At 39.9% G+C, this 20,163-nt stretch overlaps 1 protein-coding gene across 1 annotated transcript in view; it reads left to right on the forward strand.

Moving 5' to 3' along the window:
• Window positions 1-15,565, forward strand: part of SLC9A2 (solute carrier family 9 member A2) — a 93,436-nt gene extending 77,871 nt beyond the window's left edge. The window contains exons 8-12 of the mRNA XM_039223195.1: window positions 4,047-4,208; window positions 9,364-9,460; window positions 11,580-11,711; window positions 13,402-13,492; window positions 14,808-15,565. Of these exons, the coding sequence (XP_039079126.1) occupies window positions 4,047-4,208; window positions 9,364-9,460; window positions 11,580-11,711; window positions 13,402-13,492; window positions 14,808-15,178 (853 nt within the window). The 3' untranslated portion in view covers window positions 15,179-15,565. The remainder of the gene's footprint in view (window positions 1-4,046; window positions 4,209-9,363; window positions 9,461-11,579; window positions 11,712-13,401; window positions 13,493-14,807) is intronic.
• Window positions 15,566-20,163: the final 4,598 nt, after the last annotated feature.

Here is a 20,163-nt window from a genome sequence, read left to right on the forward strand (position 1 = left end):
CATTCCTCTGCCTCCCAAACAGGGGGAAGTAGACATGAGTAGATGTAGGCATCAGGTCAGCAGCCTCTGGGGTGGTGGTGGCAGGAATTGGCGGACCCTGTGATCATGTGGATCTGGTCTGGAACGTCAGAGAAAAGTCTGGCTACGTCCTGTCTTGCAGGCAGAGACATTCTGTCTCTGGGGTACGTGCTGCTTCGGGCCGAAACCTACATACGCCAGGGTAATTGGACCACACATACTAAAGAGGGCAGAGCCAACTCTGATTTCCTGTCTGGAAGGTAATACTGCTGTGTGTCCCACAGTTTTCTCCGCAGTGTACATACTTCCTTTCACCCCTGTATATTTCCATGCCCGATATTCTCTAGGTAGATTTCAAATACTTCTCTGGATTGTCAAGTACACCATATACCGCAGGTAGAGCAGGGAAACGTGTATGGGTATGGAGGAATTTGGTGCTGACGCAGGCCATCTTTAAAATTAGCACTCCTCAGATCCTATCTCTGGTATGTGTGTGATTGTTGATGTTAAAGATCACATATAAAGAAGTGGATTGTTTTAGGTATGTGGGGTATCTTTCCATTTTGTCTGGAATCCTTCTGCTGTAAATTTCTAGGGGTCTTGCCAGAGAATTCGTGAGGCATTTGATGCTTTGAGAAAGGGTAAGCATAATCCTCTGAGTAGGGAAGTTTCTCAGACTCCATGAAAGTTGTCTAATGATGGGGAAAGGAAGAAAGCACCCAGGTGGTGCTTGGCAGAGAAATGAAAGGTATGGAAATAAAAGAAAGTACACAGCTCGTATGCTAAACAGATCAGATGTCATTGCTCTTGATGTTAATTCTTCCTTTTGTTGATCTCTAGTGAAAAGCCAAAGCAATAATAAAAATAACAAAAGATGTGTTGCTGTGGGGCACCTGGGTGGCTTAGGTTGAGTCCGACTCTTGATTTAGGCTTAGCTCCTGATCTCACAGTTTGTGAGATCGAGCCCCACATTGGGCTCTGCGCTAACAACACAGAGCCTGTGTGGGATTCTCTCTCTCTGCCCCTCCCCTGCTTGCTCTCTCTCTCTCTCAAAATAAATAAATGGTAAAAAAAAAAAAAAACCACCCAAAATATAAAAAGATGCATTGCTGATGCCAGGAGTCTTGGCCAATGGGTCTAATGTGAAGTTGAGAATAAGCTTAGAAAAAAGTTAGCCCTGTGTTTAGTGTAGTGGCCCCAGTGGAAAGGATGGCTCTCTTTCATTATTCATAGCCTTCCAGTAGAGAACAAAGGACTAGTGCCAAGAATGTGGTTTCACATTGTTTCCATTCATAGGACAGGTGTACGTATAAACCTCTTTGGACTTCTGGTGATCACTGTAATGCGTTTCTTTCTTTCCCAAAGTATGTCTATTGAGTGCTGTTTTGCTTACCTGTTGGCATAATAATGTTACATAACCAACTGCCCCGATCCTCAGCTGCTCAAACAACAGTCATGTTATTAAAGCATATGAGTCATGAGTCTGAGAGTCCAGGATCTGAGCTGCGCTGGGCTGATGTGGACAGGTCTTGCTCTTGCTTCAGGGGCTTGGCTCGCTGTCAACTGATCCCACTGGCCTTCTTGGATGTGACTGGGGTGATAGAGCTCTACTTCATGTGGTATTCACCTTTGTCCTGGGACTAGTGAGCCCCTTCATGCATATCCTTCTCATGGTAATTTTGGAAACAAAAGAGGTAAGCTTCAATAGTCAAGTGCCAAGTGCAAGCCAACAAGTCTGTTTTAAGCCTCTGCCCCAATCTTCATGTTTGCTAGAGCCCACTGACCAGAGAAAGTAACATTATTGAAGCCAGTGGCAGGAAACAGGACAGCACAGGTCACCTAGGCCATGGTGGAAAGACATTGCCAAGTAATAGGGCAGAGGGTGTAGATGCAGGGAGGAATTGAGACAAATGATCTGTTCTACCATCTGTGCTTCTAGTGTGCGAGGCACTGTCCTAGGCGCTGGTGATACAGGAAAAAGTCGGGGGAAAAGCCCAAAAAACAAAAAGTCTCTGCCCATATATACCATTCTAGTGCTAGAGTACAGAAAGCAAGATAAATAAATTATAAAGCATGTTAGAAAATGGTAAGTGGTATGGAGAAAACTATCTGGGAAGTAGAATGGGAAGTTAGGCAGGTGGGAAGGAGATGGCATGCATTTCTAATGGGATGGATGGGAAAGCCTCTTTGAAAAATGGCTCTTAAGGAAACACTTAAAAGGGGGTCTGCAACTGTGGGGGAAGGGTGTTCCTGTTGGAGGGAATAGTGGGTGTAAAGCCCCACAGGTGGGAGTGGAGCTGGCAAGTTTCCAGAGCAGGAAGGATACCAGTGAGGCTGGATGTGAGAAGCACAGTGCTAAGAGGTGCAGCTCCAAACTGTGGAGGGCCCCCAGGTCATTGTACATTTACTCAAGAGAAATGCAGGGTTGTCATATGGTTTGACTGATGTTTTATCAGCTTCACTCTGGCTCCTGTGTGGAGGGTAGTCTGTAGGAATGTGGTGGCGGAAGCAGGGAGACCAGTTGGGTGCCTGTTGCAAGAATCCATTGAGAGATGATGATGTCTTGCATTAGGGTGGATCCAGGTGATAGGAGTGTCGAAGTGGTGAGGCATGGCTGGATTGTGTATGTGTTCTGATGGTGGAACTAACAGAAATTGCCAAGAGTAGACATGGAGTATTCGTTTGCTAGAGTCGCTTAACAGAGTACCACGGATTGTGTGGTTTGAACAATAGAAATTTAGTTTCTCACAGTTCTGGAGGCTAGAAGTCCAAGATCAAAGTTATCAGTCATTTGGATCTTTCTGAGGGCCACAAGGGAAGCATCTGTTACAGGCCCCTCTCCTTGGCATGTAGATGGCCTTCTTCCTGCCTCTTTACATGGTCTTCCCACTGTATGTGTCTGTGCCCAACCTTCCTCTTACTATGGAGATACCTGTCATATTGGATTGAGACCTGCCCTAATGACCTCATTTTAACTTAATCACTACTGTAAAGACCCTATCACCAAATACAGTCACATTCCCAGGTACTGGGAGTGAGAACCTCAACCTGTGCACTTTGGGGGGCACACAGTTCAGTCCATAACATGGAATGTGAGAGAAGGAAAAGAATCAAAGGTGACCGGGTGGAGTGATCATTAACTGAAACGGCGAGGACTGTAGGAGAAGATGCGTTCAGTTTGGGAATGTCAAGTTTGAGAACTAGATATCTAAGTGGAGATGTTGACTAGGCGGCCGGATATTCATTTCTGGGTTTGGGGGGCGAGGCTGGAGCAAGAGACACAAATGTGGGAGTCACTGGCACAGAGATGCTATTAAAATCATGAGACTGGGCAAGATGGCTACAGAGCCAGTGGAGGTAGAGAGGACCAAGATGGAACGCTGGGCACTCCTACATCAAGAGGCCAGAAAGAAGAAAAAGACCCAACAAAAGAGACTGAGAAAGAAGTAGGGGGGGGAGCCCAGGGGAGTGTGACATCCTGGAAAATGACATATTAAGTGGGAGAGGTCAGGAAAGGTGAGGGCTAATAACTGGCCATTGGATTTATATCGTAGGGTCACTGATGCCCTCAGTACAAGTAGCTTCAATGGAGTGCTGGGGACAAAAGCCTAATTTGTGAATGTGCAAGAGAAAATCTGAGGAAAGGAACTGGAGATAGGAAGTATTAACAACACTTTTGAGTAATATTGTTGAAAAACGAAGCAGCGTAATAGCAAATGTTAAACATATACATATGTTACTCTGTAATTAGTAAATATTAGATATATGTATATCATGGCTATGTACGATAGTACCACTGATGTACACACACACACACACACACATCTATACACACATATATTCAGGTCTACACATACAAAAATATATGTAATGATCAGATGAGCTAAACATTGCTACTAAATTTCTCCCCAAGTATAGTAGAAATGATTTTCTTGATAAAAGCAGACTTATTGTTGTTGTTATTATTTTTTTTTTTTTTGGTCAGTTTAGTATTAACTAATTGAAGCTCTGATTTTCTTTATTTCCAGGTTTAAGAAGTTCGATGACAAATACCTACGGAAGCTTCTGATTCGGGAAAACCAACCCAAGTCAAGCATTGTGTCTTTATATAAAAAGCTTGAAATAAAACATGCCATTGAGATGGCAGAGACGGGAATGATAAGCACTGTGCCTTCTTTTGCGTCTCTGAAGTAAGTACCATTTTACCAATAAATGTGAGTATTCCCGTGTATGTCTTTATCGTTTTTTGAAACCAGTGATAATAACACATTTGACCTATGTCCTAGAGCTTGCAGAAGAATGAGATCCTGGTTAAAATGTGAGGTCTAGAAACATGTGCCTTATGTCACATCATGTCAAGTTATTTTGGAATTGACTAGTTAGAAAATACTTTGTCATGTTTAGGATGGTCATGCCTTGATTGTATTTTCTTGAGGTAATTCAGTGCTTTTTAAAAGCGCCTCTTTAGCAAGTCTTTTGAAATGGAATATCTTGAAGTGTGTTATAAATATGCAGGTGTATATAGCTATTTCCTCATAGATTATTCATGCATCATAGTTTAAGGCTTACAAGAAACAGTGATATGACGGAACATACGGTATGAGGGCTCTCAATCCAGGCTGCACACTAAAAATATCTTAGGGGCATTTAAATAATACAGATGCCTGCGTCTCACCTATACCAGTAAACCCAGGATCTGTGGTGTTAAGGCCCAGGTAGAGGTATTTTCCTCATTAAAAATGACTCTCAGAATGGGAGAGTGACTTACCCAAAATGTTACAGCAAGCCGATAGCAGTATAGTAAATGAGTGCTCAGTTAACAAAAGAGGTCATGTTATCATGTAAACATCGGTCCTTCCCTACCTCAAAAACAACAGAAATTACAGGTTCTGCTGATTGCTTCTTTCACCAATGAGCTTGAAGTGCATTTAAAGAACATGTAACCTAATTAAAATGTTATCAATGGGAGAGTTGAAACAAGACAAGGAAACTCCCAAGTCCTACCCAACCATATTGACTAGGATTTTTACTAAGACTGTATGTACCCTATTAAAACTATGGAAGTTTACACAATCCAAAATAAAAAGAAATAGTGGTTCAAGGATGGCTTGGAGGTAAAGGCATATTGCACTAGCTAGCAACAGTTGTGGATTGAGCAGTGACTGATTCATAGTCCTCCACTGCAATAACTCACTATGTGACCTTAAGCTGGTCCATCTATTTCCCTGAGATTGAGTTTCTTCAAGTAGAAAATACGGCTACACTTGATCTTTGTTTCCCTCTAGCTTTACAAATTAATGATCTTTCTTACTCACCATTCCATTCGTAGTTGTAGCAACGGAGAATTCAGTTATTCAGCTTCACAAAGGAGAGCCATTCGTTATCTTTGTGATCACTAAGAAATCTTATTTTCATCTTAGTTTCACTCTCTGTGTATAGTTCATTTGGAAGCAGGCAGTAAGTAGAGGAAAGGCAAAGGTTTAAGGTTATTGAAGTAGATAACAGAATTAATGGTCGGCTGCATGGCTGCACAAATGAGTACCATATTGACCATTCCACATCTCCTGAAACATTTTCTCTAGAGAGAATGAAAAGCATAAAGGGAGGTAACAAGGAATTGTATTTATGACATTAATGGACTCAGTGTTGTAGACCAAACCATCCTATGAAAAGAATTAGAAAATATAGGACAAAATATATTTTTAAAACCTGATGAAAAGCTGGAAAGCACCAGTGCAAAGAAGAATTTCTTGGCCAAGAGCCAACAGAAAAGGGAAGTCCAAGAAGATGGAACTGGCATTTGGTGCCATTTTCCCCGCCTGGATCACAGAGAAGTTATCTGAGAGTCTCAAAAGGCTGAAACAGAATACAACTGGAATTCAGTACCTACTAAGAAGGAGGAGTTCTTATACCCAGCTATAGGCTATTACTTTAAAATTCTACCCCCTAACCCTTACTTTAATGTTGAAATGTTGAAAGATTTACCCCAAGATCAAGAACAAGGATGCCTATTACTACTACTATTTCTATGAATGTTGTACCAATGCTAGACAAGACAAAAATTTTAAAGTTAAGGATTGGAAAAGAAGTAGAACTGTCACTATTCCCAAACAGCTGGATTGTTTTCAGAGAAAATCCAAAGGAACCTACAGATAACTAATTAGACATAATAAGTTAATTTACCTAGGTTTCTTAATAGATGGCAAAAAAAAAAAAAAAACTGGTGGTTTAAGTATCAACAAGTAGAAGATGACACTTTAAAAAATGCTTCATTTAGAATGGTATCATGAAATATTCGTATACATCAATGTCAAACATCAAGATGAACTTTAGGGAATATGTGTGAAACCTCTCTGCAGAAAGTCCAAAACAGATAAAGACTGTATTAATAAAAAGAAAAACTCAATCTTATAAGATTATTGGCTCTTCTTAAATTGATCTATGGATTCAAAGCAATTCCACTCAAAATCCCAGTGTGTCATTAGACAATCTGGTCCTAAAATTTCTATGGAAATATAAAGGGCCTAAATTAACCAAGACAAAATTGTCTTCAAAATGGAAGGACAAATCTGAAAGATTTACACTACTAGGTAGAAAGACTTACTGTAAGTCTCCTATGATTGAGACCATGTGGTACTGGATAAGGATAAAAGAACAAATAGACCAGTGGAACAAAGCAAAAGTTTGGAATAGACCCACATATATATGGATACTTCTTAATGACAAAATTGATAGTAAAAAACAGTGAGGAAAAGATGGCCCTAAAAAAAGGGTCCTGGGTCAATTAGGTACCCATATGGAGATAAAATGAAATTGAATATTGTATCAATTGAACATTGCCTGAATCCAAGGAGTATGGTAGATCCCCATGTGGGTGGTGAAACAATAAAACTTTTGAAGATTATAGGGGAGAGTATCTTCTTACTGTTGGCATCAGAAAAGATTTCATTAAAGGAATGAAAAAGAAAACTATAAAATGGGAGAAGTATTTGCCTTACATAAAACTGACAAAGGTCTAAAAAAAAAAAGACAGTCCTGTAGAAAAATAGACAAGAGACTTGTTCAGGAAGTTTACAAAATTGGATATTCAAATGGTCAGTAATCATATGTGTTCCAATATATACATATTGGAATTTTCATAGAAGCACTGTTTGTTCTATCCAAAAGTTCAAAATAAGCCAAATACCCATCAATAGTAAAATGGATAGATTGTGATATATTCATGTAATGGGATATTGTACAGTGAATAAAATGAACAAATGATAGCTAAATGAAACAACACAGTTGAATCTCCAACATATAATGCTAAGCAAAAGAGGCTAAATTTAAAAGACTACTTATTGTAAAAAAAATAAATAAAATTTAAAAATAAAAAAACCCTACCTATTGTATTTAAAAGATTCCATGTATAGAGTTCAAATGCAAGCAAAACTATTCTATGAATTCCAAAGTTAGGATAGAGGTTGTTTTTGTCAAAGAGGGAAGGAAGTGGTGACTGTTGGGGGTATGGGATATGAAGTGGTTTCTGGGGTTCTAGGTCATGTTCTGTTTTTTGACATGAGTAGTGGTAGTGCAAGTATATTTGCTTTGTGATAATTCATTGAGCTATACATGTAAGACGTATGTACTTTTGTTTTTGTATTACATTCCAATAAATATACTTTAAGTATATAAACAAGGGAGGTTGTTGTGCAGGTATCACTAGGGTTATACAAACATGTGCCAGATAAAACTTGGTGGGAACATTGTACAAGAAAATCACACACACAAAAGATCGCTGCCTCTTGACTATTTGTCCTTCTCAAATGCTGTGAATTAACTTTGCTGATCAAAACTCCTGATTAGAAACTGGGACAGCTGTTTAACAGCAATGCTTCAGTCTAAGAAGACGCTTCTTAAAAACTCAGTTGCGCAATTGAGGTTGAGGCAAAAATGGATCACTTATATTTAGAGAAGTCTGTCGTGCAGAAGCCTTAAATTTCTGTGTCCATTCCTTGGCTTTTCTCCAGTACCACTGGACATAGACAATTAATATTATGGCTCATTTTCAGTTACAGCAAGTCTACATTTAAAAAAAAGAGAGAGAGAGAGAACTGTGCTCTTCAATTGGTGTGTCCTTAGCGCATCTTCTGTAAGACCTGGATTTATAGATATTAACCTTCTCAACTTTATTTCCTTAATTTATCTACTTAGCTATGTATTTAATTTTACTACATATTTTTGTAGGCCTTCTCAAAGCCGTTTTTGAAGGAGTTGGAATCAAACTGTACAAATACAGTTGGTTCTCATTGTTGGTGGTAGTTATGTTCTGTAAAATCGCCATCAACGCTGATTTGCCCACTTGCTCCTAGGGGAAATACGGGATTGGGGTCTTGTGAGCTTCCGGTCACAACATTTTCATCAGCTGATGATACATAACCTTGTTTTGTGTATGTTTCTATTTAAAGACACCTCATCACATATATATTACTCTTTCATTAACATTCTTCTCATGGCCAGCAGCATCGTACTCATGCTTGAGCAAAGCGTATCTAACATGACTTTTCTCTGGAAGGCACATCCCAACTTTCTTTTGTTTAGGAACATTAGACAGCACTTCAGACCCATGCTTGGGGGCCATTTTAAACAGCAAAGTCACCAGCAGCACAAAGGTGTGGAAAATGTGTCATTAAATAGACCATGGAAAGGACATTTGTTTACGGTACAAGACCTGAAACAAGAAGACAGAGAGTTGCCACATTCAGCCTTATCCGGGAGCCTGTGTGTTGGGGGACTCCTATTTTCCCCCACTTTACACATGTCTGTGAAAAAGTGCCAGGAGTACTGATACTGTGTTTACAAGTAAATTTTAGCAAGTAGGTCACTTTACAAATATGAAATCCATGAATAATTCTGATTATTATATGCATACATATTATAAAAGGTGTCTTTACAAATATTTCTAATCAAGTGCCTAAAAGATGAAGCCTTAATCATAAAATGTAGCTAATTAAGTTTCTGTTGGAAAAAACTCAACTGTGTATTACCTTATTTATGGGGTATTAGAAATAGTAAACTGAGACCATTATCATCTACTATAGTCTTTCTTCCTTAATAGTAATTGTGTGGAAAAAAAGAATAATTGCATGAACAGACTCTGAAAACTTGTGCACGATTAAACTTGTTTTGAATAATTTTGACACTGAATAGTTTTAGAATTTTGAGTTCTCTTCAAATAGTGAATAATCGCTAAATGTTATTCTTTAAGCTAAGAGTCTACTTAAATGATATTCTATCTCCAAAAAAAAATGATGATTCCAGTATTTGTTGAATTGTAAAATGCATTCTTTCTCTAACTTTTCACAGTGATTGTCGTGAAGAAAAAATAAGGAAGCTCACACCTGGTGAAATGGATGAAATCCGAGAAATATTATCCAGAAATCTCTATCAAATCCGACAGCGAGTAAGAATAATTTATTTAGCAAAATGTTTCCTTGCCTGTGGCTGAGAATATGCCTTCTGATTTCATGCTACCCAGTTGTAGCAGATATTGCCCTGCTACTATGCCAGCCTTTGGCAGGTCCCACACTAGGCAGCTTCTCTTTTCGGAGTTCTGTCTTGTTAGGGTACCACGCTTTCCCAGAAAACCATTGGGAAAGGTTTGGAGTCCCCTGAGAGTTCTGCTACTATGGACTTGGAGATAAAAGACTATATTTTAACTAATTGTGAAGAAAGTAATTGATGGCTCTCTTCTAATTTTTTTTGTCTTTTAGAGAGAGATTGAGAGTACGTGTCGGGGAGGGGCAGAGGGAGAAGGAGAGAGACACTCTTAAGCAGGCTCCACGCTCGGCGCGGAACCTGACATAGGGCTCGATTTCACAACCATGAGATCATGACTTGAGACCAAATCAAAAGTCAGATGCTTAGCCAACTGAGCCACCCACACAGGCATTCATTCTTTTAATGAAATAGCTTTATAGCTTGTAGAAAACGTATAGCTTTAAGAAAACTCACCAAAATGTATTTGATCTTCCTTGTTATTCATAAAGTGCGATCATTTCTTCCTTTAATGTATCTCCCGAGTCACTTCTTCCCCTGCTACCCCATTGTTAACACCTCATTCTAACAGTTGGCTAATAATATAGCTAACATTTTGAGAGTGCAGACAATTTGCCATGCCCCATTTCAGCATGTGTTAACTCAGTCCTTCAAGTGGTTACTGTTGTTTCCAGTTTGTAGATGAATAAATTGAGGTACAGTGAGGCGAGGCGGCACACCTATCACATCGCTTGTAAGGAGCCTTCCTCGCTCATGTTGGGGTCATTTCTTTACTTTTTTAGTGGGTCTCCCCAAAGGCTGTCCCCATTCCATCCTGCATTACTGTAGAATGCAGGATGAACCTTTTAAGCAGCATTCCCTTATTTAAAATGAACCAAAACAACAGTGGCGGCTTACAGGCTAAACTATTCTCTCAGACTTTGGGATCTCTAATTCCAAGTTCTATAGTGTCCGGCCTTCCATCTCCCTCCCCTCCCCAAGCCCCCAGGTTCTGTCTTCCTTCCTTGGACTCTGGTCCTCTCTTCTCTGTCTCCACTTGGAATGTCCCACTGGTTCCTGTCAACTGATCCACATCCTCCAGTGGTTAAGGACTCCTCCTCAACCACCTCCATATTATTCCCAGCCCTGTCTTTAAGTGGGGTAGCAGTATGAGCTTAGACCACACCACATAGTTTTAGCACTTAATTTCATGATTTCATATTATTTTGTTAGCCTTTGATGTCCAGCTAGCCAGTAAATTTCTCAAGGCAGGAATTGAGCCTTGTTCTCTATCAGTTTTGCATATTTCTTCAAGACTTAATATTTAATAGTTGGGGACACAGGATACTCCCAAGAGGTATATATTAATTCTACCAGAAAATGAATTCCATCACTAGTTACAGTTTATTTTAGGAAACTTAGAAAACTGACAATGTGTGCCATACGCAGCCCTGGTTTAGAAATTTCACTGCTTCAAGTACTAGCCCATGGTTATGGCTGGTGATAGCCCCAGTTTTTTAGTTTGACAACCCAGTTGTAAAGAAAACGTTGTAGAAACGTTCTTAAGTTAATCACAAGGACATGGCACCACCCAGTGGCTCAACGTGGTTTGCTTTTACACAAGGAATTCCTATTCAGTAGAGAATTTATAAAGATGAAATGTATGTTTTTATTCAGCTACTAGTGATGGCTAAAAACATAGAAAGTACTTTAAGGTGGACAGAGGCACTTGATGAGTTCCATCATTTTTCTGATTTATGAAGATCACACTTCTGAATGAAAAATAACCTATTCAAAGACTTTTATTAGAAAACAAATGCTTTCAAAACCTGAATGAATGTTAACTTTTTATGAACGTTAATAACTGACATACGTTTTATTTATTTTTCTGCTCTGAACCTTAGTTAAGTGCCTTGCCGAGGTGCAAAGCCAAAGAAACGCAGCAAAGTTTTGGAATTTCTGGAACAGCAATCAGGTTTTTTGTCTGTTTTGTTTATTTGTTTATTTTTTTTATTTTTTTGTAAATGTCTCTTTTTTCATTTCAGACTTTGTCCTACAACAGACACAACCTGACAGCTGACACAAGTGAGCGACAAGCCAAGGAAATTCTGATTCGCCGGAGGCACAGTTTGCGAGAAAGTCTCAGGAAAGACAACAGCTTGAACCGAGAGCGCAGGGTGACTGGCATTTGTTACCATTTGTCTGGGAGGAGGGAGGCTTCCAAGAGCAGAGAGCCAGCACCCATCTGGAGGCTCCGCTGACAGAATAGCTGCTGAGGGTTGATTCACAGGAATTCTGAGGTGGAGTTCATGGTAAAGTCTTCCTAGATATTTCTGGAACACCTGTTACGTTCCAGGCACTTTTCTAGCACTCGGAATATGTTGGTGAATGAAACCAACCAAGCAACATACCTCCACTTGTAGAATTCATATTCTAGTGAGGAGAAGGCAGCCAGCAATGGAATATATTATCTGTTATGTTGGAAGGCGGTGGGTGCTGTAGGGAAAAACAAACAAACAAACAAACAAAAAACCGATGCTGAGGAAGGAAATTGGGAGTATAGAAAGGGTCAGTAAAGTTACAAGTTTAAACAGCATGGCTGGACCAAGCTTCATTTGTAAAGTCTTAGCTGATCTCTCCAGGGAGAGGTTGCAGGTCAAAGATAGGCCAGTGTCGCATGCTGGAACTGCAGGGTCACAAGGGCCGGGGGAGGGACAGCAGGGAAAGGTGTTCACTTTTTCACTTGGTCGAGGGCATTGTCAATAGATAAGGAAACCCATTTTTATTTTATTTTTTTTTTAATTCTCACCCTGTCTTTTTTTTTTTTTTTAATTTTTTACAAATAGTTTATTGTCAAGTTGGTTTCCATATAACACCCAGTGCTCATCCCCACTTTTAAATGACATCATGATTAATTGATTTAACACAGCAGACATTGCAGCATACCACTGACACACGAGGTTGCATTAACTTTAGGATTGTATTTCATTTTTTAATAATATTCTGTAGTGGATAGTCAGACCCAGAATGGTAATGTGGAACAAGATAATTCTCTTTTTTTAATGTGTAAAATGTGGCAGCATCGATTAAAAGTTAAAGAAAGTAGAGATTTGAATTGTCAGCAAATTAGCTATAGAAATACTTCTTGTTCTATCATTTTCAAGACTTACTAAAGTAATTAAAAGTTAAATATGCTACACTTTTCATATATTTTCTCTCCATACATATAGGTTCTACATATTTTCTAAGTTTATTTATTTATTTTGAGAGAGAGAAAGAGGCAGTGCAAGTGGGGAAGGGAGAGAGAAAGAGAGAGCGAGAGAGAGAGAAAGAAAGAGAGAAAGAGAGAATGAGAATCTCAAGCAGGCTCCCGCTGTGGAGCCTGACACAGGGCAAGTCCCACAATCCTGGGATCATGACCTAAGCTGAAATCAAGAGTGAGACACTTAACCCACTGAGCCACCCAGGTGCCCTGTTTCTACATACTTTTTAGTAATAGCCTTATACATAGGTGTTTCCTTAGCTTTTCTTTAAAAAGACTCAATAGTTTGCATATCTTATTGTTAATGGTGCCACTTTATTTTCAGTTTCCCTTCATACTGATTTCTGTTACATTTTAGAAGACATTTGATTATTTTAAGTAAAATAATTATTGCTGGAAGTTTCTGTTACATTTTAGAAGACATTTGGTTATTTTAAGTAAAATAATTATTGCTGGAAGCTTTATTCCGTATGCCTGCGAAGTACTTTTGGAATAGAGAAGTACAATTTTAATTTTTAACACCAAAGTTTGACGGAAGCTTTTAAACTTCTAATATGCAATAAATGACATCTTTGTAATCTAAACATTTTCTATGTTTCTCACAGGCTTCCACTTCAGCTTCTCGATATTTATCCTTACCAAAGAATACAAAGCTTCCAGAAAAGCTACAAAAGAAAAAGAATATTTCTAATGCAGGTAATGAACTCAGTTGGAGCAGAGTCATTTCACAAAATAGAGAAATTTTCCCCTTCTTCTTTATCCAGGACAATCAGTTCAATGTTTTGCAAATCTCAGACAATAATATGGTGACTTATTCTTAGCGTTGTAAGCTTTTTGGATGGAGTTCTGTAGAGTTCTAAATAATTCCACCAGTTATTTTCCATAATGATTCTTGTTGATACAGCACAAGCAACTATCAACTATCGTCACCTGTGAACAGGTAAGTAGAAAGTTGTAAATATGCAAAGGAGCATTTACATTTTTACAATTTGCATACATTTTCATAAAGTCAGCCATAAGTTTTACTTCTGCCTGTACTCATGAAAACTTTGACATACAGTCTAATATCTCTTTATTTAAAGATAATCTTTAGGTTGACCCGAAGCCATTCTCTGTGAACCCCAGAAGAAATATGTTAGGGTACCATGTTATTAAAATGTGGGATGTAACACTACCACCCCCTTTATTTTTGCTTATCTATTTAATTAACCAAGAAGAGGAAAGTCTAATGATGGCCGCTCATAACGGTCAGTGAGAAGAGAAATGAGAAGAGAGGCCAAGCAGCACTGAATATTTAGAGCAGTGGTCCATGTCACTGCCATGTGACATGGTGGTCTCAAGAATCTTAGTTCCTGGGCAAGCTCCCCATCAACTGTTCTACCCATAGCCCTCTAGGATCTGAATTTTGACAACCAGCTCGTTCTGATCATGTGTCTTCCCATCGTTTGTAAAGGGCACATTTGTGTTTTGGCCCTTTACAAAACTGTAAAGGAGATAAAGAAGGTTGTCTCTGAGATTCCAGGTCACGACAAGAAATTTCATAGTAGCAGCTAAGTGCTGATGTGCTTTCTGTGTGCCCGACACTTAGCTGAGCCTTCCTGGGGTTGTTCCAATGGGGCAGGTGGGAACGTAGCTGCTGCTGCCAGAGTCGCACTGTGATACCCAGCGGCACTGATGATTAATACCTCTTGAAGCTCGGTTACTTCACCTGTCACATGGGTGCGTATGAGGATTCAGTAGGTGAGTGCATTTCAAAGTGCTTGGTTCGGTTGCCTGGCACACAGCAAGCCCTTCAGCATCGGTGTGGACATTCGACAGTAACACTCACAGAGAGGATATATCGTGCCCAGGTCTGGGGGCTAGAGGCAGTGAGCCCTCGGCCCTCCCCTGCCCAAACCCCAGGGCCTGAGGGCACCACAAGTGCTGGACCCACTGGTGCATTGCGGAGTCACTTCTCATTCCTTCTCTCTAAAATGCTTGCCCATGTTGTCCTTCTTTTGCTCTGTGGTAGGTGGCAACAGCAGTGACTCGGACACAGATGTTGGGACCACTGTCCTCAATCTGCAGCCCCGAGCAAGGCGCTTCCTGCCAGAACAGTTCTCAAAGAAAGCCCCGCAGCCCTACAAAATGGAATGGAAGAATGAGGTAGACGTTGATTCCGGACAGGGCCAGCCTTGTAACCCCCCGGCTCCCCACAGCAAAGACGGGGGCACCCAGACCCCAGGCATGCTACGGCAGCCCCTTCTCTCCAAAGGCCAGTTTGGTCCAGTGCGGGAAGACAGTATGACTGAAGGTGGCCACCCCAAGCCACCGCCCAGGCTAGTCCGAAGGGCGTCAGAACCTGGAAGCCGGAAAGGCCGATTTGGAAGTGAGAAGCCTTAATGGAAATGGCCAAAGCAGACCTGGAGTGACTGACCCAGCACAGCTAGGGTGTGTTACTCTGAAACCTGACACAGCAGTGGAATCCATTGAATACCCTCTATGCATCTAACGACTTCTTTGGGTAGCAGAGTCATGCCACTGACTTACAGGATGAAGGCTCATCCCAAGAAGAGGAAAATCAAAGAAGACAGTTCCATAAAATGCCTTTTGTGACTTCTTGCTAGCAGTTATATTCTTTGCAAGCCTCAAGAAAAAGAAAAAAAAAAAGTGTGCCTTTATTGAACTTGAATGACAGAACTTGAAATTTTTATCACACCCTTGTTGGTGAAAATTTTAATATATACATGTATGCCTCAAATTTTATTTATGAAAACATATCTATATCTGTAATCAGTTTTTAAATGAAGGGCGCTAAAAATACTCAACATCTTTGCGGGGGTGTCAAAGGCAACGCTCAGAGGATGATGGGCCGTCTGTTCAGAGTCAAAGTGTTTCCCCATCCTCAGCTGACCGACCAGTAGGTGAAGGAAAAGCACAGCATGGAGCAGGGGCACCTGGTGAACACAATCCGAACCTCTAGGCAGATGAGGTTGCTTCGCTCCCAGAGCGCGGATTCCTGTGATACAGTGAGTCAGCCAGATTTAATGTGTTCCTCATTCCGTATGTTCTGGGGTGATATATAGGTTCCCTCTCTCGTTGTGTTTGGTGCAAACAGAAAGGCTGGGTGGGTGACACAATGTATGACAGACTTGGCGGCAGCTTTTGATGAAGTTCCAGCGCGCAGGCCTCACGTTGCATGTGGGGAGACAAAGCAGCACCTGCTTAACCACTTGGTGGCAGGTTTTATATTGTGCAATACTGGGAAGAGGATACAGGAGATTCCCTTTCATGCCCATCCAGGACTACCTGCTTTAGAGTTTTCTGTAGAACGTTCCAGAACCTTGAATATAGGTCCAAGCCTCCAAGCAGTTTATTTAAACAGTTTTCCAATATTTAGCAAATTGGTGAGAATTCAGGTCTTGAAATTTATTCAGGAAGCACTTTGGGGAATGTAGTTCAATTTTTTTTTTTTGCACTCTTTTGTAATCTGTTACCTCTCGCCCCTCAATAAAGTAGTGACTCAAATTCTTCATATAAAAATGGATTCGCCTCATCTGAGTACTTTTTAAAAGTACAGCAGAAACACAAGAAGTAGAATATAATCATTAAAGATTAATATTTGAATTTCTGTCTCCTAAACTGTAGATTTTTATTGCCCTATCTTTTTTTTTTTTTTTTCCTGAAAAACTCCTTTTGAAAACTTGACTGGAATAAGACTCTAAACGTCCGGGTTTAGATACAAACGAGGCCACGCGTTTTGTCCCCTGGGTGCACGTTGGATACACAGCAGAGGACACAAGTGAGCACAGTATTGTTGGTCAGAAAACATGAATAAATTAAAGACTCAGCACTCCGAAGTCCCCAACAGCGCTTCTCCTATCCCCTTCCTTCTTCCCTACCTACATGGAGAAATAAATCTTCTCCTCTTTCTTGCATTTCTACAGTCTTGGAATACTGCTAGATTGCAGGGCGTGAGGCACACGAGGTACAAGTTCATCAAGAGCACTATTTCCTTCCCAAGCTTTTCCACGTTAACCAGCGGAAAAGTTACCACGTAAACCAGCAGCACAGCCACAATTTGGAAACTGTAGGCTGAGGACTCTGTGCCAAATATCTTAATTTTCAGTGAAAATATTTATATGAAAATGGATATATTTCATTTGCGGAAAAGAAATTAAAACTGACTTTTAGCTTAGAATTTTATTATAGGAATATGATTCATCAAGAGATGGGATGTATATTTTTGAGAATGCCAAGAATAAATTTTTAGGAATTAATGAGGTCTGAGAAAAAGAAAGGTTAACAAGGAAAATGACCTTAAAAATAAACTTCCTGATTCTTCTGGTGTCCGAGAATAATAAATATTGTAAGGAGTCTAATTTTCTAGAACCTAAGGAGAAAACATGGAAATTCTTGTTACATTTCTTCCTGTGAAGTAGGTAGACCAAGTTCAGCTAGCACTGATTAAAAGTCAATAAAGAATTTGGTTGACATTGTGTAAATTTCAAAAAAAAAAAGGACCACTTTTGTCATCTTAGCATCAATTTAAATTTTTTCTTATTTTTTGAATGACAAAAGCAACGACAAATAAATTTGACTTCATTTCGCTTTTTTTCTATACTTTTTTTTTCAAATAAAATTAAGTTCTAGACACCATAGGAGAGAACGTCAAACCTTTTAAATATCAAAATAGTCTACATTTTCTGTGGTACAGACACATCCCAGACCCTTTGTAAAGGATCCCCTAATTCAAGCAATACTTGATCCAACCAAAGTTCCAGTGTAACTATAGAATTTTGGTGGGTGTTTTTGGTGATTGTTGTAACAAATTTGACTTGAACTACCTGTAAGTGTAAGGTCAAGGCTTTATTTATTTAATGCTGAGGGCTGACTATTGGGAACAGTTAGTAAACAACTAGAGATTGGCTCCAAAGTTCGATACTTTTAAAAAACATGTGTTTTATGTATGAGCCCCCAGAATATCTAGGATGAAATTCCCTTTGCTTTTTTTAAGCTTTGTAGTGGGGGGAGGGGGTGCTTATTTATATAAAGAGCATAGAGAAGTAGTTATTTATTACATGTCTCAACCTGTTTTCCATTTGTTGTCCTGCCCAAATCATGTCTATGTTAGAACTGGCATTTTATAAACAAGTGTGAGAACTGTGATATTTTGTTAGCTCAAAGTTCACACTTGACTTTCTTCTCTGAAGAGTTAGTAAAGAGATTTCTTTGTGCAGTTGAAGTAGCTGTTGGCGTTATCTGCCAAAGCCTGAACATAGTATGTTGATTCCCTTTGTTAAGATGAACAAGATTTTGGTTCATGACTCAACCCTCTGATGATCTGAGATTTTGTGTGCGTGAATGTTTTTTTTGTTTTGGTTTTTGTTTTCTTTTAGAGCAAAACAAGAAGCTTGCTGGTACTTTTATCTCTGACATTTTAACCAGGCCCTTTCTTCAGTCCATTTGTAAGGCAGTTCAGAGCCCCATTTGGGTAACTGCTGCCTGCCAGTGACCACAGCTCTTTGTTCAAGAAAAATGACAGACCCCTTCAGAGTTTTTTTCCCATTTCATTCACTCTGCATGTGGCTGACACTCTCAAACATGGTCACCCACTGAAGCCGTGCAGATGAAGCACCCACGCGGTTAGTTTTGAAGGTCTTTAATTTTGCAATGGTACATGGCTTTTGGATCCCTTTTGTTTTCTAATTGTCTACATTTTTTCTCAAAGAAAATTCTATTTTACTACCTCTAAAAAGAGTCGATAAAATGTGGTCACTTCTCTTAACTGTCTGGTCAGAGAAATACGTGTTTCTGTGTGTAGAGTTAATATATCTACTGTAAATGGATTATCAGATTTTCAGTCTGCACAGCATATGGATTATTTTTAATGACTCAGCACCTCCTTCAGGGCCTTTGTGTCACAGAGGTCTCATGGGGGTCTGTTATCCCCATACTGTGCGGTGTGGAACTGTCCCTCCGTGAGATGCCCAGTAGACAGAATGACCCAATAGACACATCAGTGGCGACTTTTCTTTCGCTACTGTTACAAACTACCTTGAATTAAATATTCTAATGTTTTTCTCCTTTTTTTTTTTTTTTTAATTTCACTGGGTCCTGTTATGTCCTCAGTGCAAGTAGTAACATTTCTAACTTAAAGGAGGCTCTCTGCCTCTAGTCATGGTAACTCTGCTTGCCAAACCGAAATTTTATAAGTGTACACCAACAAAGAATTTTCCCTGGTTTCTGTGAAGGGTATACAAGTCCCAGTGTTAAATCACTCTGGAGGGGAAACAGTTAATGGAATAAACCTAAATGAAAATATTTAATCACAGCGGGGGAAAAGAATGCACCACAGGAAACCGGCACAGCTCCCCAAATTCCAGGTTTTACATTTACATATCAAAACCACTCTCATTTGTGGTAAAATGGGGCCCTGATAGCTGGAATTAGTGAAAGGTAAGAATTTAAGAGTGTTAAAATTTTCAGTTGTTTTAATTTCAAATACACGTATCTTAAGCAGGGCTAACATTGCTACTGTGTGAAAGAACCTGATTAAAGGAATGAAGATTTTAACTGGTCCATTAATTTCCTTTTTTTTTTTGAATGTGCAAGAGGGCCCTCACCAGTGGGGGAGGGGCAGAGGGAGAGAGACTCCTAAGCAGGCTCCATGCTCAGCCTGATGTGGGCCTTGATCTCAATGCTCTGAGATCATGACTTGATCCGAAATCAAGAGTCAGATTCTTAACCAACTGAGCCACCCAGGCGCCCCTTAATTTTTTATATGTCAACAGACCCTTTTGTAAAGGGCTCCAGGATAATGCATGCTCTGGAATAGTGAATCCTGCCTTCCCAAGCCAACACAAGCAAAACAAATTAGGTTAATGCCATCCACTGTCTTAACGAATGATTTTTAGAGATGATTTATGTGGGGCTATGTACCGACATATCACACTTCCAGGTTTTCACTAACCTAGTTTTCGTACCCGATCGAAACCATTTACCATATTTGCTACCACAAGAACCTCTTACTGCTGGGCATCTAGTTCAAGTTCTTACCTTTAGCTGGAAAGTCATTTTGAATGGCTTGGCATACTCTGTTGTGTTACTCATTCCATAAAGATGGCACAGTAAAGGTGCTTTGAAGGTGACAGGGAGAAAACCAGTCACCCTTATCCGGGTCATTAGCGCCTGGCACTGTCAGAAGTTGGCTTCATGATGCCTAGGCCTGGGCTTCAGCCCACAGCACAGACCAAGGCAAGCCAGAGCATGCACCCATTCACACGCACATGCACTCAGACCTACAAGGGACAGGCCCCACAGTCAGCCACAAATGCAATTATCACATCAGGTTCATTCTGGATAGTTCATGTGGTCTCAATTTCACT

This window comes from Hyaena hyaena, unplaced genomic scaffold (genome assembly GCF_003009895.1).
Source record: "Hyaena hyaena isolate Hyena2069 unplaced genomic scaffold, ASM300989v1 scaffold_1287, whole genome shotgun sequence".
Lineage (NCBI taxonomy): Eukaryota > Metazoa > Chordata > Mammalia > Carnivora > Hyaenidae > Hyaena > Hyaena hyaena.